Source organism: Pelecanus crispus, chromosome 1, assembly GCF_030463565.1.
Source record: "Pelecanus crispus isolate bPelCri1 chromosome 1, bPelCri1.pri, whole genome shotgun sequence".
Lineage (NCBI taxonomy): Eukaryota > Metazoa > Chordata > Aves > Pelecaniformes > Pelecanidae > Pelecanus > Pelecanus crispus.
The window spans coordinates 209,875,741-209,902,136 of NC_134643.1; the positions used below are offsets into that span (position 1 = coordinate 209,875,741).

Sequence of the window (26,396 nt, forward strand, 5' to 3'; positions counted from 1 at the left end):
ATGGCAGGGAAAAGGGCAGGAGAAATATATAGCTGAAGTGCCAAGAAGCAGAGTTTGTTCCTTAGAGGATCTATAGACTGGAAACAATGATAACCCTTTTGTCTCCCACTAGCATACCCTGGGGATTAATGCTTATCAAACCTTGGCAAACTTCCAGAAAGTCAGTAAGACATGTGCACCGCAATGCTATCAGTATTTTTGAGAGATCCTGGTCTTCACTGATAGTTTTAGGGAAGTTCATTGGTTATACTTAAAAATATGCCCCTTTTTACTTGACAGAGAAGTGAACAGCCTAACAAATTTCATTTGGGCAGGTTTGATATCATGAAGCTCCTACTCTGCATTCAAATATTTCTGAAGCAGAAAACCAAAAAAAGAACTGTGAAATTTTTTTTTGATGCCTTGATTTCTTTCTTTCTGACTGTAGAAACCGAGCCTGTTATAAAACTTGTCCTGGTGCTGACTACCACGGACTTGCCCAAACAATGCTTCTATATGACTGCGCAGAAATTTCACCTTTAGTAATCACTAAATATCAGAAGAACAAGTATAAATATCTTGTAAGAAAGAAGTGTAAAGAAAAAAAAGCACCTCTTCATGCTGTTAAGCCAATGCTAAAGCTGAAGAGAACAGTAGTTTCACTTTTTATACTGATTATACTGCCAATTTAAAAATACCTATTGCCATTGCAATGTTTAGATAAAAAATTACCTTTCTAGGCAATAGTTTTATTGCTGTTTCCATGCTGTCCTTTCACTCCTGCTCAGAAGCACCTCGTTTCACAACTGTTCTCACTAAAATCCTGGGACCTTCCCTGGAGTAAGGAGCAGGATGATATTAGCAGAGAGGTACCAGAACATGACTAAGCAACCAAAATGGGAGCTGGGCTTCTTGTAGGAGCTTTGCCTTCCATCAGTGGCTTCTAATGTCATTCGTAGTGCAGGAAAACAGAAGTGGCAACAGAACATACTCCTGTGACTTTTGCTCTCTCCTCCAGACCACGGAGAGCTTTGTTCAATTATGAACCCCCCCTGAAATCTGAGGGTGAAAACTTCCTGGAAGTGGCAATAAAGAAATAGTCTCTGTGGAACAAGGTAGATCAGAGATGGCTCTCTGAAGTACTTGAAAGATATACTGATTTTTTTTTTATTTTTGCCAGGACAGAGAAAATTTAGTGAGTGCAGCATCATGGACACTAACCAGTTGCTTTCTTCTAAAGATACAAATATTCACTTTATGGTCTCTATATGTAAAAATTGCAAGAAAGGGCAAAACTCCTCCAAGGAGAAGATTTTGCTTAAATACGTTTGCTCTTGCAATGGAGCTCATTAGCCATCATCATCAAGTTTTCCTCTTTTTTTTTTTATTGCATTCTTTTTGTATGGGGAAGACCCTTATCTTGATTAAAAATTATAAACTTAATCCAACAGGAATCACTGGGGAACAGAGCAAGCTGGAATTCTGATCTCTGTTCTCAAGGATTTATTTTTACTTTTAAAACAGATATTCTGTTTTTAGACAGAAATAATCCAGGTAACCAAAGCTAAGAAATAATCCCGGTAACTGAAAATAAGTATGCCTTCCTGGCTCAGCTGAAAGAGCAACTTGCTAACATTTATTGCCAGGCTCTCTCTTCACTGATCTTATTTTGACCCCTGACTTTTACATTCCTTGCTAAGCAGTGGCCCACTCTCTGCCTTTTTACCTAGTAAATGTTATTTTTAGTTGACAGAAAACCCAACGAGCTCTGAAGGATCTGACCTGCTTGAGAAATATCAAGCTATAAGCTCTGACACTGAATGGGTAATGGGGTGGTAATTCAAGCCTTGTTATGCCTAAAGTGAAGGGAAGAATATTATGCAAAGTCATACAGTATGATCTACACCATCAGTCAAACAGGATAATGTTTACAAATATGCATAAAATGTTATAGATAACATTCTAGTTCTCAAATCATTTTATATCACAGAAAGAAATGACCATCTTCGTAAGTGAAACTCCTGACTAAAATCCTGTTCTTGTAAATATCAACAGACCACCCCATAACTATGCAGGGATTTTTGTTTTCTCCACTGCCCCTTGCTTGAAAGGAATAGAGGTCAAACTCAGTAATTTCACATCCCTCATTTTTATCCTCACATCTCCATTATTCACCAGTTGTCTCTATATCTTCTCTACATCAAACATAAATAACACCAGTTTCTAGCTCCTTCAGTGCTTTGCTGACATGATTGCCTCTATGGGTAACACACTGATTATGGGCAAGACCAGCCATTCTGGCAGAAGAAGAGAAACGAGAAAAAAAAATCAAACCTGCTTCCTCTGCATCTCTCCTCACTGTGAAGGTCACTTGTCTTCAGAATGATCTGGGGAAGTCTTTGGATGCCAGTGTTGCCAACTGGAGGACAGCTAGCCAGCAGAGGAAATACACATTCTTCTCTCTGAATTGCCAGAACATTGCTCAAAAGCACGTAGGGCACAGATCTCACCATGGTGACCCAAACGCACATTACCTTTGCTTATTTCTGTACCTTCTAGAAACAGGAACACACTATTGACTAAACAACGTAGCCCAGATGCACAGAAAGACCACATCCTAGAATAGCTACACCAATGATACTGGTTTAAAAACAACCCCTATGAAGTCCTTTGAAAACAGAACAATATAGGGTACGCTGAAGAGTGGTCCAGGGAAATGCTTACTTTATGATGCAACACAACTTGCACAAGGAAGCTTCACTCATGGGAAAATTCTATTTTTGTGAATATTCATGGATTTCTACAGTACAAAACCTTTGAAAAACACTAGTGAAAGAACTCCTCTATAGCAAATAAATTTTGACTCTAAGTAATTTGGGTGGTCAGCTCAAACATTCTTTCCTGGTTTTCCTCTTACTCAGAGGGAGTCTGTGAATATCATAGCCCTTTTTTGTACACACAAATCCAATTTTATAGAAAGCATAAAAAACCAGAGATTGCAAGACGTTTTGGTGGAAAAAACTTTATCTATCTTCCATCATATAGGTGACTACTGTGTAATGACTATGATTCTTTTCGCACAGAGCTTGGTGTTAATTGACAATTCACTGATCTATAAAATCAGGGTAAAAAGAGAACTGGGGTATACCTCAGCATAATGTATTAAGTTCACAATAAACAGCTTTGACAGTGAATGATGATCTGGGAATTCCTTCCACAATAAGCTCCTTATACTCTGGTCTCCAAAAACATCAAGGACAGAACTTGATAAAAAGTTTAATGGTCCCATCAGAAGAAATTATACTATCAGATTTACCCTTATTTTCCCAAGCTTGTTTTGGGCCAATGAAAAACACATTCAAAAATAGAATAGGGAATATCCCATCCTATGTAAGGTCTGCCAATATTTTGTATTAATGTGCACGCATTACCAAAATAAGTTTTCCTTCAACACCACATTTCTAACTAAGGGACCGTATTGGATATATCCTTGAAAAGCAAAGGTAACATTGTCAACTGTAGTACCACATTGACATGAAGCAATGAATGGATGGCAATTTTAGAGATTTGCCCTGGGAAAACAAGGACTAGCTGAAGTCACTGAGATTGAGATGGTAGTTTATAAAGACCATGCACAGATAGACTCCCTTTATAACAGATTGTTACCTTATTCACATAAACTCACAGGTTTCAACAATAAAAACTTCCCTCCACCACAGATCCCTCACTTCTAGGGTAAATCTCTTTCAGATATTGCACCATTATACAGAACAGGAGAATCCATAGGATATTGACAGGGCACCGTTGGGATGCGTTTTGCACTTCAAGCACTCTCCAGGGCACTCCTCCCTTGCAAGGGATGGGAACTAAAATCCATAGCTTCACTCACATTGTACTTTACACGTCACACAACTTGCTAGAATGATCAGAGCATTACTTGCTTCACTGATGCACTTCCCACATTTCCCACCTCATCTTAATACAAACACAGTAAAGAATGGATAAAAAACTTGCCCTTAACCAGTGTAAAGAGTCATTTCATGTCACCAGCTGTCACACTGCAAAGAACCAGCAGATATCACTACATGGACCTTTTCTTCTTTCCCCCCAGACCATAAACAATTCCTCCTAAAGTCAAACTGGAGTTACTTCTTTACTACATGAAAAGAATAGAGACTCGAATAATGAAATATAGGATCCCAGATTAATACCTATAAACATTAGCCGTAATTGCAACTGTTGGAACCTAATATAGCTCTGGATTTCATCAGGTTGGTGAATAGCCATCACCAGTCTCTAAAATACATCAACACATCTATTCACAACAGTTTTTTATTACTTGTCTAGGTCTAATCCTGCCACTCTCATCTGGCTGGACTCAAAGTGTTTCACCAGACACTCGAACTGAGCAGGTTTCACTCATCCACACTGCATACTGTCAGCTGCAGGACAGGACACCCGAATGCCCTTAGTTAAAACAGTCTCAGAAACAATGACGACAACTCCTCATTTTTTAGCTGAACCTGTCATTCACCTTTGCATCAAACAGCTTCAAAAAACAGAAAAAGCTTTTAGTGTACCTTTAAGACAATATTGCCCCTACTTCCTTTTTCATTACCTCTTAGAGTGGAGAACTCTCATATTCATCACTATTCAAACTTGTTTATAATGCCTACATATCTAAAACAGAAAAGCAGAGGCATGCAAGGCACAGGATTGCATAGTACAAGATCTCCAGGTTGCCCTCTAGAAACACAGATTACTGCAAGTGGCAAGGCAGACGAGCCAGGGGTGATCCACAATGACCAGAAGTCTGGCCACGAGAACATCTTCTAATGACAACACATTTACAAAGGCAGGTCTTGCTAAGCAGACAAGCATCACTCTCTTAACCACCTTTGAAAACACCACCTTTGAAGAAAAAACCTCATTAATTCACACTGATTACTACACAGTAGTTTTGGAAGGATACCTACCGTAGTAGGAGGAGAAAACAGTAAGGAGAGCGGGGTAGTGCCATGAGAGAAATTCAATTTTTCTTGTGATGAGAGCCTTTGCCCTCAATCCCACATTCCTTCTCAAATATGTCAGTCTTTTACATCATTATATAGAAATGAATATCACTGAAAAGGAAGGAAGGAAGGAGACACACATGATGTGTATCGTGGTACTGCCCGGTGGGCATAAAAGAAACACACATCAGGCATTTCCTATTCTCTTCCATCCAGTGATATGCATGAATCCTAATACTGCACCAGCACTGAGAACAAATCATTGCCATTAGCCAATAGGTACTGGTTGAACACTGCAGGAGCGTAGCATGGAACCCAATAAGGAAGAATTTCAAATTAAAATCCACTACCCTGCTCATGTGTAGGGTCATGAGCAACAGAGAGACCAGTCCCTTGATCACTCTGACAGGTGGATTTCATCTGCATGAGTGAAGTGATGGGTATGTGCTCTGTAATGAACATGAGCCCAGTGATGTGATGGCAGGGAACCATTGCTAGTTCTATACTACAGGAAGAAGTCTGATTTAGATTACCCCACTTTCTGTCAGTGTTAGATGTGTGAAAATATATGGTCTGGTTCTCCATACACTCACATCAATTTTATCCAGCTGTTCCTATATTTTCAGTGAAAAACCTCCTGATTTATAGTTATTGTAAGTAGGAGGAGGATTAAGACTAAAACATCTCTAGTGAAATAGGTGTTCAAAGAGTTTAGTGAATAATTTGCTATGAATAATTCATTTGAAAAAATGTGTATCTTTCCCTAGTCCTGAACAGACCAAGAATAGAGTGTGAATGTTTAACATTTATATGCTACTTGCAATTATTTGCGAACTACATGAAGTAATTTGTGGTCTACACATAACTTAAATAGGAAATTATGATTATTAAATAAAATATAGAATTTACAACTCCCGTAGCAAATTCTGTCTTTTGACTAATTTATGTAATGAGCTTAGTTAGTCTGCCCTTCATGGATTTCAAACTGCATGTTCAATATTTGCAATTATCTGCGTAGGCAGCAGTTACATAAGTCATCTGATCAGTAACAGAAACACTACCATGTGGGATGCAGTCAAAATAGCAAAACCAGCATATTCTACAATTTCAAACAATTCAGAAAATACTGACAAATGCAGTTAAAATTTGCAGCTGAGTCTTTTCTGTTCAAAAGCACAGGGGTAGAAAGCTTTTCCCCTCTTTCAGTAAGCACTACTGTCTATAGACATACATGGAAAAGGTGGTACGAATGTGAGGTGTTGCTTGTTCTTTATTTTTGTCCAGAACATTAAGTGTGTTGCTTAATGTTTTTAATAGGTAAGCAGCACTGATGTGCTACCTGAGGTTTGTCACTGGGGCTGGAGAGGGAATGGGGTGCAGCAGGAGAACAAGCAGCTTAGCACATGTGAAAGAAAGGCTCGGGAAAGGCATGGACATTGACAGCCAGTCGAGACAGCTTGAAAGAAGATTTGGTCCAATTTTCAGGTTGGGTAGGATTCCCTGTATTCCCCTTTTTGAAAAATGTTTGAAGGTAGGATGTGAAAAACTAAATGCTGTTGATCAAATCACCCTAATGATAGTTGCTGATGCCCAGTGAGACCAAGACCTCACTGAAACATATGGGAGCTTGGTCTTTAGCTGGGATGGAACCAGGATTTCACACTTGACCCTTACAATCAAGGTTGTGCTCTTCCTCTCTGTTCTTATTAAACTGTCTTACTAGGCCCTCTTCCTTCTAAGTCTAACTGCTTTATGTCTCAGCCCCATTAGTCCTAGATATTTTTATCTAGCCAACTGAATAAACCTGAAATAAGCCCAAATTTGACACAAACCAACTTCCACTGGCTACTAGTGCTCATTAGAACAGGCTGTCTCTTGTTGTTGGTGTTGGATACTCTGCAGAAAAGAGTGAGAGGGACTAAAGAGCACCATAAAGCATGCTTAGAGCAAACAGCCCACTGCTAGGATATATATGACAGCAGCTAAAGTGATTCCTAAAAAGTTTCCCCTAGGTTTGGCACAGTAAAGCGTGACTGTCAGCAATGGGCATTTCCTCACTATGGGAAAGCAGCTTCACTAAACTGCAGTGCTGCCTATCACTTCTAGGTTGTCTGAAACACTGAGGAGGAGATAGCAATCTATTAGAAATATAAAATAAAAAATCAGTGCTTTGAAGATATACCCAGATAATAGATCAGCCTCTCCTATTATCTGCTGCCTTCTACCTTTAGCAACCCCATGAGTTCTGGACATGTTTTTCTTTATAATTAATATTTTTATTGTTGTAATTTTCCCTCTCTCACCTCCTTATGTTCTCTTACCACTTTATTCAGTGGTGAAGGTGACAGTTTTTAAATCTGAGAGGCACTGAGAGGACCAAAACCTCATATTCAATCACTGAAATAACTGGTCTGATTTTCCCCTGCATATACAAATCTTTTGCTGCAGATGGAAATGATTCTGATGATACTCCTGTTCCCATCTGTGTAATACAGTTAAGGGTATTGAGGTTTGTAGTATTATGTGCAGGTTAAATTGGTGAGTTAAGAGTGAGTCTAGTTATCTGCATAATGATGTCTCCTTTATGGTCACGGATGCAGACAGGTACCTCCTCAGTTACTTCCTGCAGAACTATGGCTCGATCTGCACTTGCAACTCCTCCCTTCAACCCGTTTTGTCTCCTTGGTGAATCTATTTCACCAGAGCCTGTTGTAACCCCTTATCATGAGCACATGGGTGAAATGTGAGCAGCAGGGCATTGGTTGTTCCGTGGGCCATTCCTTCTTCCCCACCCACATGCATCCTATCTCTCCACAGGCTCCACAGTCCACAGTAAGACTCCACAGGCCACACTCCCTCAATCCGCTAGTTGCTCTTTCGCTTTGAAGAAAATTGGCAAGTCTACCAGAGGAAAAAGGCAAGTTTTGTTTGCCTTACGCATTAAATACAACACAATGGTAAATACTGCCAATTTTAACACAGAACTAGTGTTAGAACAGAACCTTCACTTCTGTTTCCCTGACAATTTGAATGAAAAGCAAAGTGTTCTGCCTGTGAATCAAAAACTCTCCTACTTAACTGGATGTGACTGATACCATGGTAAAGAAAATACTGGTGAGTTTGAAGGCAGTACTGAAATGCATAATGACACACAAACTTATTTTTTTCTAAATAAGAAGGTGCTTTAATAAAAGTACTTTAATGAAGTTGCTTTAATGAAGGACTAATTGCTTCTAAGTAATGACATTTGAAAAAAGATGTTACAAGCAGCTTCTTATTCAGAAATTAGCAGCCAAGATCAATAAACAAAACATAAAATGTAGGCATATTATTTATGCAGATACTGATGCAGATCATGTAGGCATAATACTGCTATAAAGGGCTGAATTTGGTGAAAAAAGCTGATGAAATAGAATAGAGCTGATGTTCATTCTATTGAGGCTGACTTCAAGTAGCTAGTGTTCAACCAGTTTGGTTTTTATATGGCCTTGAAAGATATGCCAACTGTAGCTGCTAAATCCATATTGCAATTAGAAATGGTTACCTTTGTTGATCAAAAAAATATGAAATGGAAGAAAAGAAAAATAACATACCATGTTCACACACAAAACAAAAAGAGCTATATCAGGGACATCAGGGAAGGTGGAATACTATAACAACACATTTTATATTGTTATACTATTCCACCCACCTTAATGGAGAACCCTTCGGTGTGGCTACGCCATAGCCTTTCGAATCCAGATTTCCTCCCACTTTCATGGTGTCACATGGCTTCCGTTGCTCAATGTATTCATTCATGGTGGACTCCAGCAGGAAGGCAAACTTGCCCTTGGATTTGCGGACACGAGCTACTCCCTCTGCAGTAGTCCTAGTGAACACTGATGGCTCTGCTGATTTCATGTAGGTCCACATCTTTTCATACACTGCTATTTTTGATCTCTGGAGAAAATTAAAAAGAAGTTAGGACAAAAGAATGTTGCAATATTTCAGAATGGCATTGTTGGAAATAAAATCAATCATACTTAATATTTCAAACAACTGGGGTTGGGAAAATCATACTTGATAAGGATTTTCTTTGAATTCCATGATTATTTTAAAAGATAAAAGAAATAACAGTATCAATACTATAAAATCAGATATTATTTTTTAGGTCCAGTTAACCTTTAGCAGTCACAATGAAATAACTGCAAAGCTAAGACCTGAATTTAGTGTTAGATAAAGGCAGTTCACACAGTCAAAGTGTTGTAAAGTGTGTTTTAGGAAATTATATATGAAATAGATATCCACAATAAACCTGTATGGGAAAGAGAAACAATAAAATAATCTCCCCATAAATACTGAGCTGAATCTTGAAGCATTTTTCAGCTCTAACACCCACTTCTTACACCATCAAAACCACAAAAGCTTAAGTAAGATTTCTGCTTTCAACATGCAGAGTCCAGAATTCATTCAATTTACCTCAGAAAGACTGCACAACATTGCAAGACATGGCTCACAATAAAAGATGGAAATAGCAAATTGGGCCAAATATACTATTAAAGAAAACAAAATGCCCTAAGCATTTGTCTTAAAGAAGTATTCGGTATGTTTTTAGAACTGCAGTATCAGTGGATTTACTTTAAAGACTGATCCTGCTAGTAACTGAGTAAGAAAACTGCTTGCTTAAAAAATGTGCAAGAATTCATGGCTTAGAGTGCATTAGTTGGAAATTTTCCTGTCTGGGAATGCATGGTGTAACCACAAGTGAAGACTTCAGCAAAACCAAAACTTAATAAAAAATAAATAATTTTAAAAAAATCATAGGAAGGAAGGAAGGAAGGAAAGAAGGAAGGAAGGAAGGAAGGAAGGAAGGAAGGAAGGAAGGAAGGAAGGAAATGCTGTCAGGCTGAGAAGCTTCCCAAGGTCGTTAGATTCATTCAACAACTCCTTTGCTTCCGCCAGCAACAGGGATACATACATGCAAACCAGCAGTGTGTCAGCTGAACACTACACCGTATTTTTCTTTAATAACAGATGACACTTGTCTTCTCTTATACATGCTGCTAAAAGGACTTTTTAACCCAATGCTCAAGTCAGCTTTTATTTGAGTCAACAGGAGTTTCTAGCTAAGTGAGATTTGGTCTATGAGCCCACTCCTACATTGTGCTGAGCACTCCAGGAAAATATTCATTATTATAAAGCCCCAAATCAAAGGGCCTTAGAATATTTAAACAAATATCAAATCCTATAATCTGGGTATTATTTAAATTGACAACGGCTTTAAAAAGATTGCAACTGAGCCTTTGTATAGGTAAGAGTAATTTCCCTGAAGCACTTCTTTTTACCAATTACTAAATGATTGGTCTAACTTGAAAGTAAGTGGCATTTAACCAGAAATGTTCAATAAAAATGCCATATAACAGAATATGATAAGTTATTCTTACTTTTTTAGCTTGTCATCATTTTATCTTTCTGTCAAATATAATAAAATCTAAATTAACAAGTTATGCATGTCCATAATCACATCCTGCCTTGTCACCCTCTCTTTCCACTGTAGTCATAGCTACTTTTCGCTTACGTAACAGTGGCTGAGAGCAGAGAGTAAGCTAAGCCACCCATGTATTCTTTTTGCCCTACGCTGACGTAATTTCATGGATTTAAATTTACAGAAATAAAAAAATGGAAGAGATCAATAATGAATCAGGCAGCATTTCAAGAATATTTACTTGCCTTGGTCTTCACTTCCAATCATTTTTTATATCTTACCATCCATATCATCAGATTCTTTATAAAGTAAATATCTAATAGGTCACTTTCCTTCAAAACTAAAAACACGCAACACATAAAATAGCTCTATTAGTAAGATTAAACAATGCCCTATATCAGTTGAAAACAGTAGCATTTAAATCTATTTTTTTAGGATCTAGTTTCTTTTGCCCATCATGAGACAGAAAAATATGGCAAGTTTAACAAGGCATCTGCTCTGTAAAAACATTTTCCTCTCCCAAGCTTTCATTTGTTAGCATTCAATTTCCACGTGTCAACCGAGAGTGAAAATTGAAGAGTGAACAAACAGATATTCCTTATTATCGTATGAGGAAACACTGCAGCTTTCCCCTGCAGTCAGCCAGGCTAGGATAATTTTCACTTAGGGCTTTTCTGAGTAGCACTGATAGAACTTAGTTCTTTTCCTCTTAGGCAAGCTGCTCAGAAAATGCAACTCTCACTATGTCCAAAACAGGAAATAAGTAAATAGCTAATAGTATCAAAGTCATCTTTTTCTTTATGTTGGCTTTAAAATGACTTTTGCCTTTTCTGTTTTCAACCTGGAATCAAAACAGACTAAATAGCTGTTCAGAGTTTCTGACATTTTGATCAGAAATGATCAAATGAGGAGAAAATGTCCTGAAGGCTCATCTTCAGCCAGATAGTAATCACTGACCGAAAAGTTACACGACTTTAATCCCCAAACTGATGATGTTCGCTTCCAACCACACAAAATGTTAGACTTGGGAAGCAAGTCTTCTCCTACTGTTGTTTCAGGCTAGGTCTTAATTTATGTATTATGCAAACAGTGTTTGTGCAAATACTGTCTGTCAATGATATTTTCACTTTGTCCCTGTTTTGTGAAAAATATTTTTAGAAATAGCGCATACAATATCGACAACGACTGTATGTTGCAGAGAGTAGAAATCATTTGATAACATGGCCTCAATTACACCATTTTTAAAAAAGCGATCAACACAGTCTAAATCTTGATAAAGCTTCAAATTTTGTGCATGCAACTACATTTAGTATTTGTAGTTAATTTTAATGTTTCTCTTTGTATTTTGAAATAAAGGAAAAAATATAAAGACAACATTGATTTTCTTTCTTTTTTCTCTTAACCCCTTAAGATTAAAATGAAAGAATGGCTGTCATGGTAGATGGAGAAAGATTCTTCTCTTTTGGAGAAAGATTCTTCTCTTTAAGGAGAGATCTTGCATGAAATATTGATTAAAACAAAGAAGTATCTGTGTTTACAGGATGATTTAAAAGAATCACAAAATTTTTGTGGCCAAGACTGTTTTTATGTCAAAAGACCTGACCTCACTACTTCAAAACAACAGCTTGTAAAAGTGTTTTCTCTTAAGAAAACTACTCCATTCCTTCATTCTGTACTATTTCCTTGGGAATTATTTTTGTATCATCACCTAAAAAACCTGCAAGTACTGTATACTCTTGAAAATACAAGTTAATAAATCCAAAGTTAAATAAACCTGCCTGGTCCTCAGCATCATGTTTTTAACTATCATCACAGCTTACTTCTAGTTGAAAGAACTGTTTGTACACATATATTGTCGTTACCACCTCAGCCTGATGGACTGAAACTGGAATTCCCAGAATAAAACACCTAACTTTGCAGAAACTGAGCTAAAGAAGAATCTATATGTTAATCATAGATGAATATAAATATTAATTGAGGGATTATACTCTTTTCAAGAAAACAGGAAATCTGGCCATCTCAGGATCAAAATATTTCAATTCTTTGACAGGCTTCCTATATCTTAATGCCACCATTTTTGTAGACAACTGATGTGAAATCAGGGCTTCTAGGGACCACAAGCTGAGTTTCTACCACTTGGGGTAAAAAAAAAAAAGGCTCCCAGAGAGCGTCTGTGGTGTCATATTTAGGTGTATACCAACACCCTGGCTATAGAAGATGACAGGTGTAGTTAGAAACCTGTCACTGAACTGTATCCATTAAAAAATGATGTACCAAGCACCCTAACCATTTCAGTGGGATCCGTATAGAGTTGATGCAAAGAGGAAGATACTTTAAAGGGTGTTTTATTTGAACATAACACACTTGTCCCGCACAAGATGCACATGGGTGTTTTTCTTTCTCCAGTGTCTACAGAAGAAATCTAGAAAACTAGCTTAGACTAAACTCCTTGGACAGCTTCATCATGTGAAGGCTCAACCACTATGTGTTGGTTAAGTGCCATTTATAAGGCATCATCTTTTTACAGCTAATAGAAAATATTAGTTCTTCTATGGGGACATCTCTTGCAGTAAAAAGGTTATTTCACTACAGACCTTTTGGGGGACACTAAGCAGCTGCCCTTGAACTGATAGTGTCTACAGGTCACAAATCCCATCCATAATTTTGTTAATGATTCACTGAGTTCAGTTTGGCCAAACTGAAAACAGTCAAGGTGCGTGGGAGTACCTACCATAGAACAGTCCCCTTTCAATCATACAATAAGAAGAAAATATCACGCCATCTTCCTTTCTTCTAAAAATGCCTTAAACTGCACCTTTCAGATAAATAATGCTGTGTAATTTCCAAGGAAGGATTACTGGCTCACAGCATTTATTCAGAGCCATGTTCAAACACTAAACTCACATACATTCAGTCATTTAGGCTTAACTTGCATCTGCTAGAGGCATGAAATAAAGCAGGAGGGACTGTTTATTGTGTACTCCTTGTAATGTCCAGGCTCCCTGTTTTCCAGCTGGCAAACGATGAGGAATACATACCAACCATGCTAACACAGGAAAGCAAATGAAAATGAAGTAATCAATACAGACAGCACAGACATACAAATGGCTATTTAGGCTGTTTCCTAATGCTCCAACCACATCCCCCTGAGATATGTTTTCTCTTTATTATTCATCTGAAAGTCAGCAAATTAAAAAATGCATTTCCTGCCCACCACCCAAGACCCTAAAGCCAAATGCACACAGCCAAATCCATAAGTAGAAACAAAACCTGCAAACCTCCATGTTATCATCATAAGCTTTCAATGCTGCACATCATTTCAGTACTGTAGCTTCAGATGAATCAATAGTGCAATGTTGCTTTAATTATCACTGGTTTCAGTATCCCTTGGGGCACCTCTTTTGCCCAATGTGACAGGATCAATAAGCTTTCCACAAATTAAAATAACTGAAAACTCCAACAAATGGTGTTGTGGGGGTAAAAAAGTAGCTAAAGTATTGCAGGAGTTACAAACCATATTACATATAATTGCAAAGTAACATTACTTCACCCTTCCAAGCGAAGAGCAGTTGGTATGGAGAGCTGTTCTAATGGACATGCCAACTTACTCTGAAGAACTCTTTGGTTGACCCTGAGTCCAGTGTCCCATAAGCAATTTCGGTTTGTTTGGCAAGGTCTTCTGCACTTTCTATGGGCGAGACCATTCGCTCAACAGTCAAGAAAGCAGCGAGGTTAGCAGTGTATGATGAAATAATGATGAGCGTGAAGAACCACCAGACACCTCCAACAATGCGACCTGAGAGGGATCTAAACACGAATAAGATAATGCACATTTTCCTGTCTCTTAAGCCACGAAGAGAGAGAGAGAAAGAGAGAAGGCACCATTATTGCTGAACATGTATCTTTAACAGTTAAAGGGAGGGAGATCATTTGCATTTTAAATACTAATACATGCTTTTTCTTTTGAATCTTAATGCCTACAGTACAGAGTCCACTGTATTAATACGTATCATGTAGATACAGAAGCTTGAATTCTCTTGAACAGTAATCCCAGTGCTCTTATTATCTCAGGAAATGCCTAACATAGCAAAAATTTTGTAAAAAATACTGGCTAGGTAATCTCTTATTGGAGACAAAAGTAAAGCACAGTAGCTGCAAATCAGTAGCTTTCTCTGTTTCCTCTTAAAAAAAAAAAAAGACACAAAAGGCTTTGAACATAGATTATGTTGGCTCTAGGATTAAAATCTTCCTGTCACCCAAACTTATCAAACATTCTACAAGCTACTGCAATCATTTGAACTTCTACATTTTTCTTCTTTAAGAAGCAAGCATTTTGTGGTAACAGAGATATTTATATTAAGTAAAAAATTATATTTTCCATTTTAATACCTGTAATTTGGTGAGAAGGCTGTTGACAAGTAATGTACATCCAGTCTTAATTAGCAGCAGTTTCATTGCTAACTTTAATAATGGCTGAGTTAGGCCAATGCTGAACACTCTCAAAATTTCACTGTTAATGGCTAAAATGAAGCATTCAATTTTGAAAGATTGGGCCATAATGTTTAATTAAGAAGTTGTAGTTACTGCATACTAAAGTTCCAGAACATCTTAAAAAGTTGAGAAATTCAGGACTGGGATCATACATTACATCTGAGGTACCCACTCCGTAAGGCATAGCTTAGCCATAGAGCATGGCTTCTCAGGAACAGATGGTCAAATATTCTCTCTCTCATAGACAGTGATATTCTGGAAGCAGTACTGTAGAACTTGATAGGGAACAGAAATGGGACATTCATTCATGCAAGGCAAATATTCAGCACAATAGCGTGCATTTCATAATTGTAACACAATGGAACTAATTTAGCAACACAGTGCCTCTGAAGTCAACTCAGTGGAATTACCCCTGTATATACCTGCTGTTTCTAAGAGCTGTTTGTGGTTTATGAAAGCTGACATACATAAAATAATAGTAATGACTGAAATTTAAAGCAGATTCTCTGTTGCCCTTATCATAGTTATTAAAAAAGAAAAAAAATGAAAAGGCTTCCTAAAGAATGAAATTCAAAACACTGCCAGGAAAATAAATGAAGGAAAGTTTTATGCTTCAGTGTTGAAGATAAAATGCAAATGTAAAAAGATTTGACACAAACCTTGGGGAAATATCACATCCTTGTTGCATAAAGGCACCCAGGGAAAACCAGAGGCTGTTGAATATGCCAAACTCATTGGGAGGCTGGTCACTGGGTCCTTCTTTCCCATCCTCTGGTTCTTCTGTGTGCCACTCATATGGGCTAAACCTGCTAACTAGGAACAGGACCACACTGACACCAATGTAGGCAAAGACTATGCACATCCAGATCTCGTACGCCAAAGGGTCCAAGAAGGAAAACACTCCTGGTTTAGATTTCTGGGGCTTTTTGATCATAATGGATATCCCCAAACTCATAAAAGGCTTAGAAAAATCAATGACCTCTTCTCGTACCAAAGTGATGGTCAGAGGCGCAACAGCAATCTCTGCTTTCTATAAAGAGAAAAGAAATATAGATGTATAGATTAATTGGAGTTGGCTTATATACTCAGCTAGCAGCTAATTCCAAAGGTATGTCATTAACATCAGGACACTGTGGCTTAAATGTTCTTTATACCATCTTTCTGTTTCTATCACAGTCTATATTTACTCAATATGCTTTTAGTAAAACATACACATTGCAGGTTTTTACTTTACAGAATTACAGAAATACTCAATTTTCCTGCTAAGGAGAAGACTCTTAAATCTTATAGAGGTCAGCAGCAGTGTATGTAGATATTTTAGGTATTAATTTAGATTTAAAGTAAAGGAACTCAAGGATGAATGAAAAATGAGAATGACCCTACGGTCACTGAATGTATAGAGATTTTTTTATAAGATCCCAGAAACAGTAATTCATTATCATATTTTCATAAAATATAACCATTCTTTGAGGGAAGCCAGCTCATAGACTGAAAGAGGTTCGAAATAGCATGAAGCAGCAAAGGTGATGAACTATTGCCATGATACCACAAAACTGCACGCAGTTGTCTTGGGGGAAAGATAGTTCAGTAGGAATGAATCAGATTTTAAACAGTGCAAAAAGGCAAGTATAGAGAAAACAGCTGTGCAAAATCATGCAATAAAAGGATAAAAAGTGTGCTGAATCCATTCCCATTAGAGACAGGAATAATTTTTAGTATGTTTCTCTAATACGTTTTTAGAATGAAGATGCCAGTCTTGAATGAATTGTTATTGATGATGAAGGTGATTACAGCTGCTAACAATGATGTCTGCATGAACTATAAGGTATTGTAGCTGTGCTAATGGGTCATTTCTGTCATTAGGGACTCAACATTACATTAAGGTTTGCTCCTTGCCTTGCCTTGTATGCCAAAGCTGTCATTACAGCAGTGCTTAAGATGGGAACTGGAAGAGGAACTGGGACCAAAGATGCACCGGTGGAAGGGGAACAGATGCAGAAGCTGCTGAAACCTTTCTCCTGTTCATCATCGTGGTGCTGTATCTAGGTGGATTCACAGAGCACAGCTCGTGCTCTGTGACCAGCCTGGACTTCTATACAGCTTATGGGCTAAGGAGGGTAACTGAGCATATTTTGAGAACACTTGGTGTTGGCTGCAAATAAGGTAGACTCACAACCTGCCTTCTGCAGTGGCATTACTCTGCTTCAGGCCTCAATATATGAGATAATCTGCCTGTATTTACCCCACCTGAGGCCCAGTCATCTTCACAGGCACAATTAAGAGCTACTCATAAATCTCCATAATAGAACTGTCATAGTTTTATTTTCTAAATACTTAGCTGGCCCAAATTCAACTTATGGGGTAACATCTTCAGATATAGTACATAGCCCAAAGTTTAGCAAAGCATTTAAGCATGTGTGCCTTTTAGGATGTTCTTAAGGATATTCACACTCAGTAAAATATACAAGGATATATTTAAATCCCATCAATTTCAATGAGATTAAAACATATCGAAAATTAAGGATGTGCTTAAGTAGTTTAATCCAAGTGTTACATAAATAGCTTGTGTGATAAAGAAAAAAAGAAATTGAAATGTAGGCTTTTTTGTCATCTCACAACTCTGAAACAGATAAATGCATTTAAAATAATGTTTTTGTTATTTTATACACTAAGTTATACTGAGCTATATATATTTTATGGAATTTAATTTAAAACTAATTTCATGTGGTTAAAATTTAAGCCTGTTTTGGTAGCTGTACAATTTTGAAGACTTCAAAAGAACTGACTCATTTCAGTGCAGTGGCCCAAAACCGCAAATTTGTATTAAAATTGCTATATATTAATAATCAGATTATATCTGTCATTCTGAAATAATTGTGATGCAAACACTTATCATAATTTTATGTAAAGATATTATAGTTTAAGCAACACAATTAAAATCATAGTTTTGCAAGTGTATCAGACATCTCTGGTGCTAATGTCTTGGGTAAACATAATGATAATAGTGCTAATTCTCTGAATTTTAATATAACTTTAGTAATACAAGGCATTTTTAAAAATTTGGCTTCTTAAAGTCTTGTGATTACGTAAGTCTGACTGAGATATTTTATGAAGACAGGTACTATATGAAGAAAAATAACATGTCTAAAATATATTTTTAAATATCCTGAAAATTGTAAGGTAAATTTGGTTTCTGTAGTCTAAGGATTGTAGAATGGTTTGGGCTACTGGCATTGCTGCATATTTTTGTATTTCATCTCACTCATGAATTCCTTTTTTCTGGAAGGATGGTTTCCTTCCTTAGAGTCAATGTCTTTTATTCCCTGAAATTTTAGCTACTGTGAACACCTAATGTGGAGTCCTTGAAACGAATTAACTGAAAGACTCAGGGAAACTGTGATCCATTACTGCTAATCTTCTCTGTATTTGTCACATAGTGGTATCTTCCTTAACACAGGGTAAATGACAGACCTGATCACTGGTCTTTGGCTTCAAAAGTGTTGGCTAACACTTCATTTTTTGCGTCTGCAGATTGCTACTGGGATTAAAACAAGGATCCTTGAGGGTTGTTAAGTTTTTATGATGTGAGGTAGAAAAATGACAGCACCATTTTAGTGTGAACTGTGGAGATTTTAAAGACCTAATTAGCACACTGCATATTGTATGTGAAACATAAAAAGTGAAACACTGGGTAAGATTAATCTTATCACATTTAAATGCTCACAGAGCACATGCTTGAACTAAATAAGAACTAGCTGCCTACACTACTTTAAGGAGTTCAAGAGGAGAAATAGGAAATTAGCCCATTTCATTATGACAGTGATCTAATGTCAGATGATTCATAATGTAGAGAAACGTGTTTCATGCCAGTGAATGTAAAGGGACAGTACACAGATACGTCACAATTAGATGCCAAATAATTGGAAAAAGTGCAGCCTCCCCAATCTGATCATATTATTTATTATTTTTGTAAGACTACTGCATGCCACATTAAGGCCTACATAAACTTTTCGTTGTTGAAAGCTAAATAATGACAATAGCTGTGCATTATAATCGTCAGCGTTTGTGCTTTGCCCAGTTAATGTACACCATATAATTATGGATTTAAATGATTAACAATATAAGAATGGTGCAAACAATTCATGATATTGTTGCCAGTGAAATCTGTTTTGACAAAGGCTAATGATAGTTCACACTTGAAGCAACTGCATCTGTAACCGTATTTCAGTCAAGGCTGCACCACTACCAAGTGCAGATGGATTCTGGACCCTTCCGATATTATACAATGGGACAAGATTAAGTCTGATGGTAAGAGACTTTTACTTTTCCAGAATATATTATTAAAACCTTGTGAATAAAATCTATGCTTGGTATAAATTGTATGAAGGTGGTAATGCTATCTGAGAAAAACCATGCAGGAAGTGATTTCAACTTCAGAAGCTCATAGCTTCTCAGATTTTAAACAGAAATGAGTTGTGACCTTTTGTATTAAGCAGTGAAAGAATAGCATTTTGTGTCAGGAGAATGGGTATTTAATTTGGACTGCTTGTTAGTGCATTTGGAAACACCGGTTACGTGTGCCTAATAGTATTTCATCCCCAGCCAGCATTTCTTCTATGAGGTTGGTATTAAGGGCTATAGAGCCCCACATGGACTACTGCAAGCATTCGGATAGATCAGGGATAAATTATCAAGATTTCCTGGTATTTTTTAATAGAGTGTTAAAAACAAAACAGGGAAATAAACACTCCCCCTCCCTCATGACCTTCTGTACAGTCATAGCAAAACTGTACAACACATAACTTTATGCACTGTTTCCCCTGGGACATAATGGAAAAATCAGCTACAGATTTTAGGTGACAACCAAGCTGCTCTGTGCAGTATCTGAAGGTGTCCAGCTACCAGAATGACCAACGGTGCATATAGGTCTCACGGGAACATGGGATAAAATTGGCACGTGTCCACTCTCAGTAACACGGATAGGGCTAAGTGGCATTGGGGTATGGTGTAGAGCAGCAGAGGAGGGGAACCTTTCATGTGGCAGAGAAGAGCATCAGTCTCACTGGCCAGCACAAAACTGTCTGTTAATCCTTTAATGTGGTTGGGAACTAGAAGCTGTAAATTGTTTCCCAAATAGATCATCTTGTCTACTTGCTAATTCAGTTGCAAATTCTGTCCCAATCCTGGCTGCACTCAAAAAGCCTTCCTTGAAGCATAGCCAGCTACTCAGAGTACTTGTGTTTATGATTTGGGGATCTACCAGAGAAGATGAACATCCTCTTATAGCACAGCTTTGCAGAAAAGTCTCTGGCTGACTGACTTTTTGGCTTTCTCTATATGGAATAAGCCAGGGACCCAGATATTCTGTAAATCATCTGGTAAGGACTCAAGGAAGTTGCAGGAAGGATGCTCTTCATGGATTCCCTACGGAAATCTTAAGCAGCAAACTTTTGTAAGTTGACAGGAAGAACCACTTCCTTTAAAGCTACACCTGCAAAAGTACATTAAACATGCTTAGAGTAGTAGTTCTTGGCCTTAAGGCCAGATAGCACAGGACAGTCTGTGTCACTACCATGAAAGTTATTTAACCCCTAAACCAGGATGGCTGCATTCAAGCTGCTTATAGGGAATGGTCTCTCCCCCACGCTAGTGTCCAGCTGGGCTCCAAAATTGTTCTGGAGAGTAATTATGGGCCAAAAATATAGCAGGGACCATTGTTGCAACTGAGCAGTTAGTCAAGCAAGTTCCGGTGCCCAGGGACATTCCCTGGTACCACTGATATACTGGGACAGATACAGCCTAAGGGAGCCTTCGGACAGCAAATACACTGGGCAACAGCGGACTTCTGTCAGATCTTTCAATAAAAAAAGCAGCTCCAAGAGCTTTGCTGTGGCTCATTCTCAGAGCTCAACTCCAGAATCACAATCAGACTGCAGCCTTCCTAAATGGATAGTTGTGCAAGAGCTTTTAAACTTGGTCATCAAGCCTTTAAAGTGCCTTCACCTCATTCTTTTCCATTACAAAAAATGAAGTGTTGACCATGTATTCTGGTATGTCCTCTTCATGCAGGTGATATGCAACAGGTTCTTTATGCCTGTAAGTTTTGTTGCTTTCAGCTATGTTAACAGCAGCAGGTCACCTTCCAGTACTGGCATGAACCTCTGTGTGAGCTTTCTAATGGCACTCTGTATTTCAGTCTAGCACTAGGGAAGTTTGGGTTTGATGAGGTAAATTTTTCAAGATACATAAAAGGAAAAAAAAAAAAACCAAACCCAAACTGAAAACTAAAGTGTAATTTCAAGTTTTAGTCTATTATTTTCAACTAGATGATAGGCCACTGAAACTCCGCTATTAAAACTCGGATTCTGGGCAAGGGAGTTTTCTCACAATATGTAAAATTTCTCAAGATGTTTTAAAAAAACCTACTGGTGTAAAACAGTGCATAGTCATTGACATCCATGCGATGGTTATTGCCAGACAAGGAGTCACCTCCACTTTGATAAAATAAGTCTGAAATAACCTTGACTTTTAAGATCCTGAGAGTCGAGCTGCTTCAAAGCCACTACAGTGGACATATATACTTGGAGATCATTCAGCTTTTCCACTCTTTAATGACTCAAGTGAGGCTGGTTCCTCCAAGTACTTCAAAGAACATACATGGTTTTGTGAGGCTGCTGTAACCTTCCCATTCCCATGTGGAGGGGAAAACAACAAGACTCTGGGGCACCATTTCCCACATTCCTACAGCACACAGTCTGTTTCATGTTGAGGAGTCCCTTGAGCTGATCCTAGTGGAGAAGACTTTGACAAAATTTATCAGCTATACTTAGCTGACAGAAGGGAACAGAAATAGAGCTGGGAGAAAAGTCACTAGGCTTTTGCCAAACGTGGCCTTAACCACCATTGGAATTGTGGAAACTGCAACTGTAGATGGACCAACCCATATGCCGTAGGCTTTTATGGGGAGGCTGAGGCATGTTATGAGTTCATTGGCGGAAATGTTGTCACCTGAACACTTTTAGGATTTTTTTATTCCACCAGTGAAATGAAAAGTTTCTCTAAGAATTCTGATCTGTTGTCAGTGCAGATATTAGCAACTGCAGTCATCAGCAAGCATGACTCTGAATTTTGCTACTTTTGGTAACACCAGATACTGCAAATATTTCTTTGGGCTTGTTGGAACTATTTTCATTAAATATTACAAATTTATGTGTCAACAGAATTGTTAACTGTTATGCTATTTTGAAGAATCCTTCTCCAGATCACTGTGTAATGTAATGCTCTTAGTTGCTGAACTTACCAGGTTTCTCTTAAATTTTATTATTGACGTTCATCTTAAAAGTCTGTCTTAATTCTTAATTGCCTAATTGTGTACTTGTCTGTAGTGTTTTGTTATATATGCTTAATATATGGTGGTGGATTGTCCATGTCTCAAACTAGACCAAGAGTCCTATGATTTCAAAAGATCTGTCCCCCATTCCATGAAAATGAATAAATGAGTGATATTCTTCCCAACTAAGTTTTACACTGTATCAGGAATAGATGCTCTCTAACATTAGTTCTAACATTAATTAATTTTTAAGGGATGTGAAAAGTATGGATGTTCTAATATTACAAGGTACTAGTTGAATAAAGAGTAGAATTTGCATGAAACACTTTGATATTCTCCTGAAAATAAAAGAAAGCACAGAGATCTGAAACAGAATTCTGTTTCTTTTCTGTGATCCCAAGGTTAAATAAAATGTACACATACTTCCTATTTTATGACTAATACTATGATAAATTAAATCCTGCTTCAAAAATTGGTATGCTTACCCCATAAACAAGTTCTCCCACCATCCCATTCCAGATTTTTGTCTCTGGATCCCTTGCTCCATATTTTCCATCAGGAACAATGGCAATTTTGTACTTGATACCAATATGTTTTGCAATTTCTGATGCCAGATCTACACAGTATCCTTCAAACTTGTCATTCCCTTCAAACGTATCATGGTTTTTCTTGAACATAACATATGGGGCTTCCTATAATGAAAGAAGTAGAACTGTAAAGGAGAAGTATACAGCATATTCTCTGAAAAGTAACATCATCTACTGACTGAACAACACACATTTCATCAAAAGTTCATGGATAATATTAACACATTTAAATTAAAATTTATGAACAAAAATCCTTCTGGAAAGGTATACTATTTACACTGTAATTTGGATTACACATTTTACAAGATTTATCGACCTTACAAATTATGAACACAAAAACTATCCAAGAATGTATATAAATTTTACTCTTTTTTTTTAATGAAAGACCTTACACAAAATTTAAAGCATGAATAGAGGTTGAACCTATACAATGCAAATGACTGTGGGATAACACAAAGTGTAGTTTACGCTTCTGACTTCAGTAAGTAAGCATATCCTCTAGCATAGTGTCGTTACTGCCTATGTAATTTCAGAGGCACAGCCTGAATGATTTGCTTTTTTGGGGTTTAGAATGCATAGGCTACATACATTTTAGTGAGAATATAGAAATACGTTCCCGAGGAAACATGTATCTTCCCCTTCGAATAAACAGTGCACATTCTGCAAGGTCTTCTAGGATGAATCTAAGCAATATGCATGGACAGGAATGGTATTAAGCTGACACTGACTTTATGTGCTGCATGAAAAACAAGTACCAAAATATTTTTGGTTGGTGAGTGCCGTTGAAAACAAGTAAAACATGTCTCAAGAAGTGGATCTTACATTCCCTGTGTAAACCATACCATAACAATAGTGAACATTATGTAATTGGAAAATCAAGGTCACATTGGGAAAACAAGGTCACATTTTTCTTTTTTGCTCTGTGTGGATTCAGACTTTAGCCATCACTTTCTGGTGGTATTTTAAATTACTTCATGTAATCCGTATTCATAGCCAGTTTCAGATAAAATACTTGTCACTAATGTCACTCTTTGTTTGAATTTACATCATAAAATACTGGTTACTTAAGTTTTCTCTGTGCTGGCCCTGGTGAATGTTAGGTTTTTGACACTAACCTTGGTAGTACTCTGCCCTATTCACATCTTTCCTACATACAATATTAGTACAAAAATAAAATAAAGGTAAGCATGTAGTCTGAGAATGTCTGCTTCATTGAAACTACATCAACATCAGCTGTAAGCAACAACAACTTTGTAACCTCTATTAGGTGTTTAACAATGGAGGATATGTGGCATTACATGAGCAATAGGGGGACTGAATAAACCAATTCCAAAATTTTTCAGTGTGTCAGGTAAATTTTTCCTTTTGGATACCAATATGTAGCTCCTATTACCAGGTTGTGGATCCACCCAAGAGAAGAACTTAATAGGCAAGCCTCAACACTATAAGGTGAAAGGCAGAGAAATAGAGAAGAGAGAGATTATACGTGGGAGGCACTATTCCATTTACTTATGTAAGTTTACTCCCTGTGGTAACTCCGCCCAGGACCCACCTCTGTATAAGGATGGCAGAACAGAGCTTTGTGTAATGTGAGTGGAGAAAGTCGTGTAGTTCATTTACTTTAATGTGAGAGAAAGGTCCCAGATTAAATTCAACACAGTTTGGGAATAAGGAAGTGCTAGTGTTTCCTTAAAGACAGAGTCAGGTTCCTAAGTATTGCAGGAATGTCTCACTCTCAGGTGTATTCCCAGAACATCTCTTCTCCGATCATCTCCTTCTTATGTTATTCTCTGCTATGGACACGCCTCTTTGGGCCACAATCCCTTAGCAGAGATTCAGTGTTGGAGGCCATTGATGCATTACGGCCATTACTTCAGCTAAGGAACCACACAGCACAGCAAAGCGTCCACAATGATCACTTCCAAAGTCAAACTTGGTCTGACTACCTGGTTTCTTGACCTATATGTAAGTATAAATGCCCAGAGAAATTTGAGGTTGACAACAGCAGATTGTTGCATTTCTTGAGCACATAGTTATGATCACTGTAGGGCTAAGGATTGCCAATGACTTCTAAAACTGGGGCAATCACAAAACAAGCTGTTATCATCCTGATGCATGTGGCCTGGGCACTGAGAAGACCACTGAGCTACAGCATTAACTACACACTGTAATTACTACAGTGATGCAGTGGTATGACTTTGCCCGTACAGAGTTTGTATCTTCAAAGGAAAACTGCTGAGCATTACCAGCAACCTGCACCATTTCTTGTACTCCTATCCCCAGTTAAATCAGGTTAATCTCAACCACTTGTCTTCCAGAGGGAGGGAGAGAAAAAAGCAAGGAGAAGGGGTCCTGCCCTCTCTTTGCAGGAGATCTTGATTTTAGGAAGTATCTTTGGGTACATGAATCAAATGTTCCTCCTTTATGTAGGCTTTTTGTTCCCATGAGAGGAAAAGCCAAAATCTGCGTCTTTCTACATGTTATTTCACAAAAATGGTTAAAAATAAACAGAGGCAAAAAATAATGTTTCCTGACTGTGATTTAGCCAACTGCTAGCTAGAAATACAACCAAGTCTTGTCCAGTATCCGGCATTTGTGAACTCTCCTTACAAGCTTCAGTTACATTTGCTTGCTGCACCTCAAAAGCAATTTTGTTTTTCAAAGAACAGAGTTAGTGACTGCTAGCTCTTCTGATTCAGCCTTTCTTATAAATCCCAAGCCAAAGGCATACAATTAAAGTCACAACAGGAAATAATAATTCTGGAGAGGGACACAAAGCAGACAGGCACAGAGGAGGCCAGGTCAGCCTGCTCCTTCTCCCAAACCCCAGACACTGTGCTTCTGCCTGCACCTCATCACCGGCAGGGCTGCTACAAAAAAGCATTTCAGCTGTCTCTGCACAGCAAAGCAAAGTGACAGATGCCTTATTTTTCCTGAAATAAACTTCAGCCATCCTCCCTGTGAGTTTTGTGAGGGAATGCTGAGAAGGGAAGCAGTGGGGTCCAATACCGTCCTTGGTAGGTGCAAGCAGCAGCAATCCCATCCAGTGGAGGGACCACCAAGTGAGGGCTCAGGAGACCTGGGCTCTGGCAGGGATCTGTTGGGTAACTTGGAGGAACTGCACTGGTTCTCTCCCCATCTCCCACTTCTCTCTACATGCTCTGATCTTACCAATTTAGAGCCAAATACAGCAAGGAACATCTCTTATAACGCAATTCTTTAATAGAGTAAGGTAGTACCTCATGCTGTGACTGCTTTAAAAGAAGCAGCAATTGAGTGAGATCTGCCAGTGTGAAACAATACAATTAAAAATAATGGGAACACCTACTACCTTTTGCTTACTATGTTGTCCTTTCTCTCCTGCCTTTTTTATGCAGAATAAATAACAGTTTCTTTAATTGTTGTGCCTGCTTTACCTGCCAAATAATGAAAGATGTATTTTCAAGGTAGAATTTGATGGGGGGATGTGGGTGGGACTGAATGTGCTTTCTGATACAGACTGTTTGCAAAAAAAATCAAATAGTAGCACTAGT

The 26,396-nt window shown here is 37.9% G+C and overlaps 1 protein-coding gene across 8 annotated transcripts in view; it reads right to left on the minus strand.

The window, feature by feature from the left end:
• GRIA4 (glutamate ionotropic receptor AMPA type subunit 4) overlaps nucleotides 1–26,396 on the minus strand; it is a 248,307-nt gene that overhangs the window by 32,822 nt on the left and 189,089 nt on the right. For 2 of the 8 annotated variants that reach the window (XM_075723263.1, XM_075723272.1), the window contains exons 10-13: nucleotides 22,783–22,968; nucleotides 15,606–15,976; nucleotides 14,064–14,262; nucleotides 8,683–8,930 (exon numbers count right to left, since the gene is read on the minus strand). The exons of 1 other annotated variant lie outside the window; for it this stretch is intronic. In XM_075723263.1, the coding sequence (XP_075579378.1) occupies nucleotides 8,683–8,930; nucleotides 14,064–14,262; nucleotides 15,606–15,976; nucleotides 22,783–22,968 (1,004 nt within the window). Of the gene's footprint in view, nucleotides 1–8,682; nucleotides 8,931–14,063; nucleotides 14,263–15,605; nucleotides 15,977–22,761; nucleotides 22,969–26,396 lie in introns of all 8 variants that reach the window. 5 more of the 8 variants (XM_075723248.1, XM_075723254.1, XM_075723280.1 and 2 more) reach the window with 4 other exon arrangements.